Source organism: Tachypleus tridentatus, chromosome 6 (assembly GCF_004210375.1).
Source record: "Tachypleus tridentatus isolate NWPU-2018 chromosome 6, ASM421037v1, whole genome shotgun sequence".
Classification (NCBI taxonomy): domain Eukaryota; kingdom Metazoa; phylum Arthropoda; class Merostomata; order Xiphosura; family Limulidae; genus Tachypleus; species Tachypleus tridentatus.
The window spans coordinates 22,888,255-22,902,358 of NC_134830.1; the positions used below are offsets into that span (position 1 = coordinate 22,888,255).

General features: G+C 35.8%; 1 protein-coding gene across 3 annotated transcripts in view; it reads right to left on the reverse strand.

Annotated features, from left to right (window-relative positions):
- LOC143254500 (uncharacterized) overlaps positions 1-14,104 on the reverse strand; it is a 42,122-nt gene that overhangs the window by 6,957 nt on the left and 21,061 nt on the right. The window contains exons 1-2 of one of the 3 annotated variants that reach the window (XM_076509674.1): positions 7,937-8,071; positions 7,647-7,817 (exon numbers count right to left, since the gene is read on the reverse strand). In XM_076509674.1, the coding sequence (XP_076365789.1) occupies positions 7,647-7,817; positions 7,937-8,001 (236 nt within the window). In that variant the 5' untranslated portion in view covers positions 8,002-8,071. Of the gene's footprint in view, positions 1-7,646; positions 7,818-7,936; positions 8,072-14,104 lie in introns of those variants that run through there. The other 2 variants (XM_076509676.1, XM_076509675.1) reach the window with 2 other exon arrangements.

A 14,104-nucleotide genomic window follows, 5' to 3' on the forward strand; every position in this document is an offset into this window, starting at 1 on the left:
TCCTTGCTTTATTTGCCCTGACTGAGTTATATTTTATCTGCATGGAGCCAGCTTGTGTTTGACTGTACGCTTCCATGTTTTATCAGTAATTCTGTGTTGACAAACAAGGTGTTTCTTTTGTATAGCTACATAAGGGCTATCTACGCTAACCGTTTCTAATTTAATAGTGCAAAACTAAAGGGAAGGCAGCTAGCGATCATCAGCCACCGTCAACTCTTGGGCTAGTTTTTTGCCAACAAATAGTGGGATTGACCAACACGTTATAACGCTCCAGCTGTTGAAAAAGCGAATATGTTTAGTGAATTGGTGATTTGAACCTGCAAACTTAGGGTTGCTATTGAAGTATTATAATCATCTGGATTCGCCCTGCCACTCTGCATTTGAACGCAAAATAGATAAGAGATCTAGTTTCTAGCACAAATCTAAGGTATAATAGTTTCTAATGTTTCGCCATCTTTCAGTGTTTAAACCATAACTTTTAAAGAGTTAAGTATTGTTTTCGTATAACATTATTTGTATTATTATAAATGAAAAAAAAAAACTGCTAACTGTTTACATTTAAACCTATTTTTAAACTTACCAGCAATAAAATATTCAGAACAAACTTACACAGACGTAACTACTCGTTAATATCCGTTCTGGTGATATGTATTTTATTCGTAGATCTTTTGATAACTCTGTTCCTCTTTACTTAAACCTCGATTACTTCAGACAAGCAGAAAACGACTTTATCCTTGTCACGTGTTTGAACAACGCACTACAGCAGAAAAGGTATGGATTGTGTAATTGCTGTTATATCAAAACAATCATTTTAATGTTTGTGTTGATCAGTATCTGACTTGGAGCTGCTGCACGTCTTATAAGATGAAGGACAGAAACTATTATGATGTCCAGTGTCTCCGTAATGAGTTTCTAAAAAAGTCAAAGTTTAGAGCATGCACAGTTCTAGACATGTGCACAGTTATTTGTTCATAGAAGTTCGCTTTTCCCATTTCGCTCTAGATATTGCGTGCAATTTACCGCGTTTAAATAAACGCTAAATATTTATAACTTCCAGAGAAGATAGGTGGAGGGCATAGCCTCTCTCGGTAGTTTTATGACGGTTTGATTGGTTTGTTTTGAATTTCGCGCAAAGCTACACGAGAGCTATCTGCGCTAGTCGTCCCTAATTTAGCAGTGTACGACTAAAGGGAAGACAACTAGTCACCACCACCCATCATCAATTCTTTGGCTACTCTTTTACCAACGAATAGTGGAATTGGCTGTCACTTATAACGCCCCCACGACTGAAAGGGCGAGTATGTTTGATGTGACGGAAATTCGAACCCATCAGAATTAAGAAAATCCTTACAATAAAACACGCCAGCTTTCACCATTGGTGTCACTTTGGCGTATTCAGAAGTAGGAAGTGATTAATTTATTATATATCCTTAATACTGGAAGCTCCAATTCCTTCGTTAAATAACAAATGGGGAAAATCGATTTGAGGATTCGAATCCAGGAGATAAAAATGCACGGGTGTAATATACGTTCAGCCATTTTAAGGTGTGGCATTTGCCAAGGTTTCCATTCAGTCAGATTGAAGCGTGATCACGTGATTCCTGCGAGAAAATTACATTAGAAGCTTGAGCGCAACAGTCGCTTTAGCCCAGCATGGTCAGGTATGTTAAGGCGTTCGACTCGTAATCCGAGGGTCGCAGATTCAAATCCCCCCGTCACAACAAACATGTTCGCCCTTTCAGCCGTGGGGGCGTTATAATGTTACAGTCAATCTCACTATTCATTGGTAGCACAAGAGTTGGCGGGGGGTGGTGATGACTAGCTGCCTTCCCTCTAGTCTTACACTGCCAAATTAGGGACGGCTAGCGCAGATAGCCCTCGAGTAGTTTTGCACAAAATTCACAAAACAAACAAAATACTAGCTTAAATAAGCTACTTCATATTGTTTAAGCCTAGTCCATGAGTACGCAATTAATTTAGAGAATCAGTGTAATAACGTAACAAAAAATGAACCAAACTGATAAAAAAATAACCTTATAAAACCGACAGGTGTGTTTCTAAGTATTCCCACTATAAACTGATGCAGGGAAGCGTACTTATAAACTTCTAATAACTTCATTTTCGTCCGGAATGAGTAAATAAATATTAGTAATGGTACCAATTTCGAACTCGCAGATTTCCTTGATTAATTAATGTTGTAATATACACAAGTAGAAAAAAGACCTTTCGAGTTTAAAATAAATCACTTATAAATTATTATACTTTATTTTAGCTAAATGAAAATATTCTACAAGAGAAAATAACCATTCTTTCTGTAAACTTAATTTATTTTCTCTGGGTTTCGTTTCGTTTATCTTTTTAAAATATCCTTTAACCACGAGCTCGTCTGTCTCTCAGTCCTTCGTTTTCCCACGTAAAATACACTATGTTTGTCCTATCCAGTGCCGACGAAGTCTTTCGCCCAATACCACGCACGACTCGTCAAGCTGGCTGGGATAGACAAACATAATAGTGCTCTAGACACTAGTTATATCACAAGTTGTATGATCAGTTTTACTTACATAACTACAACACAATAACACAAATATAATAAGTTTTCAAGTTTTGGCGTCGCTTAGCATAAAGCAAGAAGTTAGAATTGAGCTAGATGTTAATATACCTATAGTTCTAGGTCACATTACTCATGGTTACATTACTCAAAATTATCAATTCTATACCTCAACTTGACCCTTAGTATATGTTCCTCTGTAGTTAGCGAACTGCGCTCAGAAAAAGACCAAACTTCATAAAGTGGTAAATCATCGCTTTGAAGTTTGAATCACGTTCAGAGCAGAACATTTATTATGTAAGAGTTCAGATTGTGTCTTCGACATTTCATAATTACCATATACAGTAGTATATCACGAGTATGTAAATAATATAATTACAAACACAGCAACTTGCAAAGAGTTCACATTTCGGAAAACAGTGTTAGGGTTAACGTCTTCTTACACATTACCTAGATGTTACAATATTGTTACATGATCAGAATTTGCATAACTATTTTTGTCTATTTTTTTTACAATATAATGAATCAAATAGCGACATTATCCTCTTTTGTGCCTGAAGTTATGGGAACAAGAAAACACTTGACGTAAAAAAGAAATAAGCGTGAATATTAAGTACCATCATCTTTTAAATGAAAATAAACCTGAACGTTTCAGGATTTCATATTCCAGACCAAAGTTAGGTATGTTTGAATTTTTAAACGTTATTGAAAAAGATTGTTTATTTAATTATAAAGTGTTAGTTTGTTTGTTTTTAATTTCGCACAAAGCTACTCGAGGGCTATCTGCGCTAGGCCGTCCCTAATTTAGCAGTGTAAGACTAGAGGGAAGGCAGCTAGTCATCACCACCCACCGCCAACTCTTGGGCTACTCTTTCACCAACGAATTGTGGGATTGCCCATCACATTATAACGCTCCCACGGCTGAAAGGGCAAGTATGTTTGGCGCGACGGGGATGCGAACGCGCGACCCTCAGAGTACGAGTCGCACGTCTTAACACGCTTGGCCATGCCAGGCCAACGTGTTAGTCGTTGTTATATTTCTCTAATATATGTTTGCATACACACAACTTTGAAACATTTTGGGCGAATTGTCAGTGATTGTTTCACGGTTGTTCCCATTATAACTGAAATAAGAACATTTCAATGTAATGACATTACAAAGAAAAAAAAAAACTTCTAAGAGTATCTCTAAAGTAAATTGTACAATGATATATATATATATATGAAATATTAACTTATTTTATCAATAGTTGTATCAATACTGTTAGTAGCTTACTCCGTAATTCTAATTTAAGCATACTGACTTAGCTTAGAAAAGTTGTAAGAAATAAAAGTTCCATCTGTTCTGGACTACGAGGACTTCCACAGCAAATCATACTATTTATAGAATTACTAAAGTTTATGTTTATTGTTCTAGATACTAAATAAATGAGGAGTTTTGTTCTCAGACAGATATTGTTAATTGACGTACAAAGAATGACTTTAAATAATTAAACGAATAAGTAACATAACAACATTTTATATTCTTATTGTTCTTTTCTTAATGTGTTTTTTTCCCATCGAAAAGTATAAGATTAATTACAATAAAATTATGTTAAGATCCCATAAAACTGCTGCTTTAAGATGTACCAGTTCTTCTCTAGAAGGCCCGGCATGGCCAAGCGTGTTAAGGCGTGCGACTCGTAATCTGAGGATCGCGGGTTCGCATCCCGGTCGCGCCAAATATGCTCGCCATTTCAGCCGTGGGGGCGTTATTATGTAACGGTCAATCCCACTATTAGTTGGTAAAGAGTAGCCCAAGAGCTGGCGGTGGGTGGTGATGACTAGCTGCCTTTCCTCTAGTCTTACACTGCTAAATTAGGGACGGCTAGCACAGATAGCCCTCGAGTAGCTTTGTGCGAAATTAAAAAACAAACAAACAAATCTTCTCTAGATGTTGAATGGACAAGATGCTCAACTGACTCTTTTTACACGACTTATTAAACTAGTGATCTATATTATTAGAGTCTAGTTACGTTTTATTCTACTTTAGTTGTTGAGCAATATCGAAAAGAAGTGTAATTTTACACATTGTAAGAGCCCAGTTAATAAGTGCAACACCTATCTAAACTACACAACTCCTTTGCTATGTAAGAGACATTTTTGTAAAGATTATACAGCACCAAAGTTATCCCACAAGTCTGACCAGGTAAATGTGACAGCGGTTGGAAATATATCATGAGACAGCCATCATGTTTTGTATCAAATTATTCTTTCAAGTAATGGGAATCTAATTCTTTAATACATCGTTCACAAACTTGCAAGTATCTCAGAAGTACGAATCGAAGCAGTTCTAAAGTTAAATATGAGCTCATACGTTATTAATCTGCACTCACTGGATGTTTTAACATTTTGTTCAACCTCTTTATAATTTCCTCAGACCTCGAAGGATACTGTGATAATACTTTGGTAACTTTACCATCAAGCTTACTACGGTGTCGCATATCTGCAGAGTGGTGCCATTGATGTTTCCAGTAAGATATGTACAGTCATGTGAAAAAGTTAGGACACCCTATGAAAACCTGTGTATTTTTGTAACATTTTTGGATATATAGATATTTAATCTCAATTTCAACAATACTGAGATATTATAGGAATATAACTAAACAATTATAACTGAAGAAAAGACTTTTCAAGATCTTCTGTAAATGTAATTCTACAAAAATGCATATTCTAACTAAGGAAAAGTTAGACACCCTACCCCTAATAGCTAGTGTTACCCCCTTTGGCTGAAATAACTGCAGTGAGACGCTTCTTGTAGCCATCTACCAGTCTGACATCGGTCTGAAGAAAGTTTGCTCTACTCCTCAATGCAAAATTCTTTCAGCTTCACCAGAATCCACCATGAATACTACTGTGTATCAGAGAGTGCTTGAGGACCATGTGAGACCATCTGTACGAAAATCAAAGCTGAAGTGGAACTGGACCAAAAACATACCAGTATATCTACCAAGGACTGGCTGAAAACTGAGAAATGGAGAGTCCTGGAATGGCCGAGTCAAAGCCCAGATATTAATCCCATTGAGATGCTGTGGGGTGACTTGAAACGGGCTGTACATGAAAGAAACCCCTCAAACATCTCACAGCTCAAAGAATTCTGCATTGAGAAGTGGAGCAAACTTTCTTCAGACCGATGTCAGACAGGTAGATGGCTACAAGAAGCGTCTCACTGCAGTTATTTCAGCCAAAGGGGGTAACACTAGCTATTAGGGGGTAGGGTGTCCTAACTTTTTCCTTAGTTAGAATATGCATTTTTGTAGAATTACATTTACAAAAGATCTTGAAAAGTCTTTTCTTCAGTTATAATTGTTTAGTTATATTCCTATAATATCTCAGTATTGTTGAAATTGAGATTAAATATCTGTATATCCAAAAATGTTACAAAAATACACAGGCTTTCATAGGGTGTCCTAACTTTTTCACATGACTGTAAGTTTCATCGCATTTTTTAAATTTACTTATAGCGGTTAAATGGAAGAGATTTATTAAATATCCTTTTAAGATAAATAATACGGTGTTCTTTTTGTTTCATTAGTTTATTGTTATCTCAATAATTGTATGGTTAAAAATGTATTTTAGTTTACTATTCATTAAAATTAGATTTGTTTCCGTTACTACAAGTGCATTAAAAGCTAAGAATTACGATCGTTGATTACATTACTTAAAAAGTTAAGCGTTTAGACAATAATTATTTCAGAAGGTGTCATTTTGTTGGAGACATATCTTGCACATGAAAATAAAGCCCGGCACGGCCAGGTGGTTAAGGCACTCGACTCGTAATCTGAGAATTGCGGGTTCGAATCCCGGTCGCACCAAACATGCTCGCCCTTTCAGCCGTGGGGGCGTTATATGTGCTGGTCAATCCCACAATTAGTTGGTAAAAGAGTAGCCCAAGAGTTTGCGGTGGGTAGTGATGACTAGCTGCCTTCTCTCTAGTCTTACACTGTTAAATTAGGGACGGCTAGCGCAGATAGCCCTCGTGTTGCTTTGCGCGAAATTCAAAAACAAACAAACTATCTATACCGATCGTTCGGGGCGCCTTGTGTGAGAAATAAGTTCTGCGACATCTTCAAAAGATGTAATCTATACTTGCCTTCAAAAATACAAACTCGCGCCTCCTACAGGCCATCACTCTGTGCAGTCGAATCTCTCGTACAACCCTGATTGTGAATTATCAGTAAGGCTTACACGTTTGATGCTTGAATGAGTAACAAAATAAATATTGATATTTAATAACTAAAACTAGTAATTACTACATGAATGGCACAGTGAATCTTACGATGGATAATTACATTAGTTTTCATACATGATTTTAAAAGGCTTCTTTCTTAGAATGTTACAATTATTTAGTAGTCAATACTACGATACACATGTGTCTATGTAACGTGTGTTTGTGTGTTTTTTATTGCAAAGCCACATAGGCTATCTGCTGAGCCCACCAAGGGGAATCGAACCTCTGATTTTAGCGTTGTAAATCCGTAGACATGCCGCTGTACTACCGGGAACGTGTCTATGTAACCTCCATAATTAGCTGTTGAATAATGCAATAAATATATATTTCATTGTCTGTTACTTATTCTAAAACTGCGACAAAACATGTTCGTAAAATAATTTAGGTATATGTTTCGTATCAGTGAGTATTCTCGTTGGAAGTCAAATTTGATAAACAGATGTCTTGATTAGACCCAAAACAATAAGGTAATAATAAATTTTACCACTTTTTTTTAGAAATATAATATACAAAACATTCAAGTAAATTATACATACTGGAATGATACTGTTAAAATTAAAATGCGAAACTTCACACTCGGTAACTTGTACGATCGAACATAACTTTTATAAACAATACAAAATCAAAGCACTAACTTTAAAAGAAATCTGATAGTTACTGCAGATTTGTTTCTATGTTTTCTGCTATATTAGGATAAACTTAATTTCCATTTAATAGAAACTTATGTTGATAATGTTATATGTTTCGGAAACTAATAACGTATATGTATGTGTTTGTACATGTTTTATGATATTGTTACTATAGATTTATCTTGCTCTTCATTCTTACCTGTATGTGGTTGCTCTTGTGTGATGCTGCAGTTCGATGTGCTCCAAACCAGGATGATTGCCAATAAACAAAGCAAGTAGAAGAAGTAAAGCCAGAATCTTTATTGCATGAAGTAGTAACGTAGCTTCACAAGGCCGAATAAGATAAGGAGATTTTGTATGCAGAAGTCTTCTGGAAAATATAAAAAACAAAATATTTAATTTCTTAAATACACTAAATACATTTGTGAAACACGCAGGATTTTGTATGTAGAAGTGCGACTAACAGTTTTGGTTAATATTGTGTCATACATTTTATGAATAACAGGACGAAGCTGATGCATTATGAAAACTGTGATCTTTCTAATAGATAGCATTATGTTTCTCTACTCTTTAGCTGCCTTCTTCAGATAAAGTAGTGTACACATTCACATTAAATAAGTTTCAACCGTGCCTCTCTTCCTGGATCACTACACATTCTTTTAGGAATGTAACACGTAACATCCTACGTCACAAGTTTCTCTCCAGTCAAAAGTCTGAACCATAAACGTAAGGCTGAATAAAAGTAGGGCAAGTTCGCTTATGTTAGTTCTCTCAATGTAATTGACCGAAAACAAATCTATTTAAATAAGTTTTAGCAATTTATTCGTCCTGTTTGTAAGAAAGAATGAAGAAAAAAGAGATTCCGAGTATTTTCGACTGGTCCTTGGCAGAAACTCTAACCAATCAAAATATAGTTTGAGTCATAACTATATAATTAGGATACTAAACGTATTTTGGTATCCAGATGAAGTCCAAGTGAGAGCAGTGACTGACGAATAGTATTACACAGACATATTTAAGTTGCCTATGATCAGCAGACAGAGGTTGTTAAACTAAACGCTTAGTGATGAAAAAGGTACCAATGATTTTTTTGTAAGGAACGTAATGAACCACTATCAACCATATCATATGTAGTGAACGAGTGCCAACCTTACATAATGAATATTCTAAGCATCACACGTTACATTTTCCGGTTGTTTTTTTTCTAAGTGTAGGTTTTCCTCTTTACGTACTTTCAGATAATTTTTTTCGTTTATTTCTGAACTGTGGACCTCTCAGTAAACTACTAAACAAACGTTTCCATGAACTGTATGTAACATAAGTAAAGGAGACACCGGGTGTTTGTGTATAAATCTGAGAAGATTACAGGTGTGTTGATGTGTTTTTAACAGAGAAAGAGATTACTGAATGAATGACAATAGTTCAAACTATTTTAAAATAAGATATTTTATTCAGGTTTGAAAATGATATTATTCGACAGTATAATAATAGAGAATAAAGCATATTTTGTATTGAGTTTCTTTTAGTAGCACTCGAACGTCTAAATAAATACTATGATGTTTTATTTATTCATTTTCGTGCACAAGATTAAAAAGTTTCACTTCCCGTATGCATATATGTTTATATACAGACGAACAGAGAAACAGTTTGTATGTTTTTCTTATACCAGAGACACATCGGGCTATATACTGTGTCCACCGAGGGGAATAAAACCCTGATTATAGCGCTGAAAATCCGTAGCCTTATCGCTGTCCCCAGCGGGTGAGGGGTAACAACTAACGTAACCACACTAGAATAAAAGGCAATCACCACCATCTGCAAACAAAACAAAATGTTGTATTGTTTGTTTGTTTGTTTGTTTTGGAATTTCGCACAAAGCTACTCGAGGGCTATCTGTGCTAGCCGTCCATAATTTAGCAGTGTAAGACTAGAGGGAAGGCAGCTAGTCATCACCACCCACCGCCAACTCTTGGGCTACTCTTTTACCCATGAACAGTGGGATTGACCGTGACGTTATAACGTCCCCACGGCTGAAAGGGCGAGCATGTTTGGTGCGAACGGGATTCTAACCCGCGAACCTCAGATGAGGAGTCGAACGCCTTAACACGCTTGCCCATGCCGGGCCAAATATTTATAATAACTTAATTTTATTCACCAATTAATTTAAAGAAAATCATTAACTCTTTCACCAAACGTTTGACTATTGAAGCTTCATTAAATTTTATAGAATACTAGAAGTCAATTGTTTGTTCTGAAATTTCGCACAAAGTTACTCGAGGGCTATCTGTGCTAGCCGTCCCTAATTTAGCAGTGTAAGACTAGAGGGAAGGCAGCTAGTCATCACCACCCACCGCCAACTCTTGGGCTACTCTTTTACCAACGAATAGTGGGATTGACCGTCACATTATAACGCCCCCACGGCTGGGAGGGTAAGCATGTTTAGCGCGACGCGGGCGCGAACCCGCGACCCTCGGATTACGAGTCGCGCCCCAAAATGTTGTAAGATTATAACTGTAAATTTGCCCCTGCTCTTCAATGACTTAGTTATACATCTGAAGACTTATAAATAAATACATCAAGTTTGAATACATCTAGTGGACATACCATAAATAGTCAATGGTATATCTTTTGTTTAACATCATACAAAAATATATGTTTCTAAAATTATTTTGAAGAAGGCTTATATGGGATATATATTTTCTATCTTTTGAAGTTTTCCTAACTTGTTAAAAACCAGTTAGTTCTAGGCTTTCGAACAATATAAGAATACTGAAGTAATTACCTTCTTTCTTTTTAATGGGAAGGAAACTTGATTTGCAGTTTCCGAAACTAAAATTAAATGAAAGAGTCATCGTGCGCTATATAACAAAAAACTATTCCATTATTGACATCTGCATCGAAAATTATAAATATTTTCCATTTCAAGATATATATATAGTTTATTCTACACAAAAACATGACTTTATTTTTGTTTCGGCTTGTTTTTTAAGTTACAACAAGTTTATGTAATTAGTCAGAGGTTTGGAGTTGTTGTTTTTAACGCAGTCCTTACTTGTGATTTGATTTCATTTAACTTAAGTCTTCAATATTAATATTCTCTGTCTCTCTATGTGTGTATATATATATATATATACAGTTTAAATTATTCAGTTGGTTTCTACAATCGTAGAATGCCCAAATTTTCACAAAAGAATTAAATGTGAAGTCTTCGATTTAAAGTAATAAAAACTGAGAAAGCAGTCTAAAACGTTCAAGATTCGCCCGTGAATGACCCGTTAAGGCGTTCGATTCGTAATCCGATGGTTGCGAGTTCGAATCCTGGTCGCACCAAACATGCTTGCTCTTTCAACCATGGGGCGTTATAATGTTACGGTCAATTCCACTATTAGTTGGTAAAAGAGTAGCCCAAGAGTTGGCGGTGGGTAGTGATGACTAGCTGCCTTCCCTCTAGTCTTACACTGTTAAATTAGGGACGGCTAACGCAGATAGCCCTCGTGTAGCTTTGCGCGAAATTCAAAACAAACCAAGAAATAAATAATTTCTCACAGATTAAGTAATATTTTCCGCCTAGTAAATAATTGGTTGTTTTTTTTTTTTTGTTTTATCACTACCTTATTACAGCTAGATAACACAATTTTTTTTCTAAGTTAGCATAACGTTACGTTCGAATAAGTTTAATATGCTAATACGAAAATATTCTACCGCCTTTGACCAACTGTAACAAGGAGGTTAAATTCTCTTGAGATTTCAATGCAAAATGGCTTAAAGAATCACAAGTTGTTTTTTTCTTATATCGTTTGTTTGTTTTTTGAATTTCGCACAAAGTAACACTAGGGCTATCTGCGCTAGCCGTCCCTAATTTAGCATTGTAAGACTAGAGGGAAGGCAAAACATTTATTGTATTTTCGATAATGTTTAATAAATGTCTATAAAATATATTTTTTATATTAACTTACCCCTCTCAGTGGCCCCATGGTGAGCTTGAGAGCATACAACATTAAAAATCGGGGTTTAGTATCCGCAGTAGTCACAGCACATATTGTATAACTTTATGTTTAAAAACAAATACTAGCCATAATTATTCTTTATACTACTTGTAAAATATTTCAATTCCAATAACTTCTGTAGTCAGTCTTAAACCATGAATAGCAGAGTGTTTGTGCTAGATTATTGATGAAAAACTATATAAGCTGAAGGGCACCAAATTCTGACAAATAAAAAAAATATTAAGCAAGCAGGGCCCGGCATGGCCAGGTGGGCTAAGGCATTCGACTCGTAATATGAGGGTCGCGTGTTCGATTCCCCGTCGCACCAAACATACTCGCCCTTTCAGCAGTGGGTACGTTATGATGTGATGGTCAATCCCACTATTCGTTGGTAAAAGAGTAGCCCAAGAGTTGGCGGTGGGTGGTGTTGACTAGCTGCCTTCCCTCTAGTCTTACACTGCTAAATTAGGAACGGCGAGCGCAGATAGCCCTCGAGTAATTAAAAATCAAACAAATTAAGTAAGCGTAAAAGACTTATGAATGTAAGACATATAAATTAAACGTCTGCTCTAATCTGTCACTGATTATAGATTAACTTATGTTGTTACTTGTTCGTCCTGCTGAAATATAAGTCTACGAATTTACAATTAAAATCAACGGATCGATTCCCCTCGGTGGACTCAGCAGATAGCCTCATGTGGCTTTGCTATAATAAAACACACACACTAAGATATAAGAAAATGTTTTACTGATATTGAAGAAATAACTCATCTTCGTTTTTGTGTCGATTCCAGTCAGAGATCGAACTTTTCTTATTCAACCCTAATCAGGTAGAGCTTCATTAATCTGTGTATCGAGCACAAAATAATTCTGAGATTCCAGTCAGAGATCGAACTTTTCTTATTCAACCCTAATCAGGTAGAGCTTCATTAATCTGTGTATCGAGCACAAAATAATTCTGAGATTCCAGTCAGAGATCGAACTTTTCTTATTCAACCCTAATCAGGTAGAGCTTCATTAATCTGTGTATCGAGCACAAAATAATTCTGAGATTCCAGTCAGAGATCGAACTTTTCTTATTCAACCCTAATCAGGTAGAGCTTCATTAATCTGTGTATCGAGCACAAAATAATTCTGAGATTCCAGTCAGAGATCGAACTTTTCTTATTCAACCCTAATCAGGTAGAGCTTCATTAATCTGTGTATCGAGCACAAAATAATTCTGAGATTCCAGTCAGAGATCGAACTTTTCTTATTCAACCCTAATCAGGTAGAGCTTCATTAATCTGTGTATCGAGCACAAAATAATTCTGAGATTCCAGTCAGAGATCGAACTTTTCTTATTCAACCCTAATCAGGTAGAGCTTCATTAATCTGTGTATCGAGCACAAAATAATTCTGAGATTCCAGTCAGAGATCGAACTTTTCTTATTCAACCCTAATCAGGTAGAGCTTCATTAATCTGTGTATCGAGCACAAAATAATTCTGAGATTCCAGTCAGAGATCGAACTTTTCTTATTCAACCCTAATCAGGTAGAGCTTCATTAATCTGTGTATCGAGCACAAAATAATTCTGAGATTCCAGTCAGAGATCGAACTTTTCTTATTCAACCCTAATCAGGTAGAGCTTCATTAATCTGTGTATCGAGCACAAAATAATTCTGAGATTCCAGTCAGAGATCGAACTTTTCTTATTCACCCCTAATCAGGTAGAGCTTCATTAATCTGTGTATCGAGCACAAAATAATTCTGAGAATTTGTTTTTTTAATCTATTTACAGACACAAGTATAAAAAAGATTGTAAAAATTATAATGGAAAAATGGGTGCACGAGAAAGTGAGAAATCGAGATGGCATGGTGTTATAAAACTTCAGCTGTACAACCCCAGAAGAAAGCACGTCCAACATCCAGTCCACGCTTATTTTGATTTTCTGTATTCATGATGTCATACAACTTATAGCTACGTGCAAAAGTATATCGACGTTCCTTCTAGTTTTGTATACGTAGTAACGAATCCGTGACGTCGATATAGAAACCTCTAAGCTTATATTAGAAATCCTGTTGCTTTACCACACAATTAGAAAAGGGTGTTTGCGTTTTCTTTTAGCAAAGACACATCGGCCTATCTGCTGAGCCCATAGAGGAGGAATCGAACCCCCCTGATTTTAGCGTTGTAAATCCGTAGACTTACCGCTGTACTAGCGGTGGGCATTAGATAAGAGAAAACATGTTGTAAACAAGAAATAAAAAGTATGCACAAATTATGGGTCTACACAAATATATGATTTCTTTGATGCCATATATAAACTGACTTTATACTGCATGCGTTGCATCTAATAATTCGATTTGATAAGCATAACTAAGTTTGACAAGTTTAGTCTACCTGGTTTGTTGTACACAAAACTTAAATGTACACGGATCGAATGTTTGTCAATTTGTGAAGCTGTACAGTATTACTACACCCTACCCGTTCTTATGTTGTTTCCTAATTTTTTTGCACCAATATCTATGTACATTTTCAATTTTTCAAAATATATTTCTACTTGTGTACGTCCTTTTTTCATATAAAGTGGCATTATTAAATTTAAAATAGTCTAAAACTGAATTAAATCTGAATTCAAAACTTAGTTAAACGTAGAGATGTACAAATTTATATCTGCCAAAAAGATT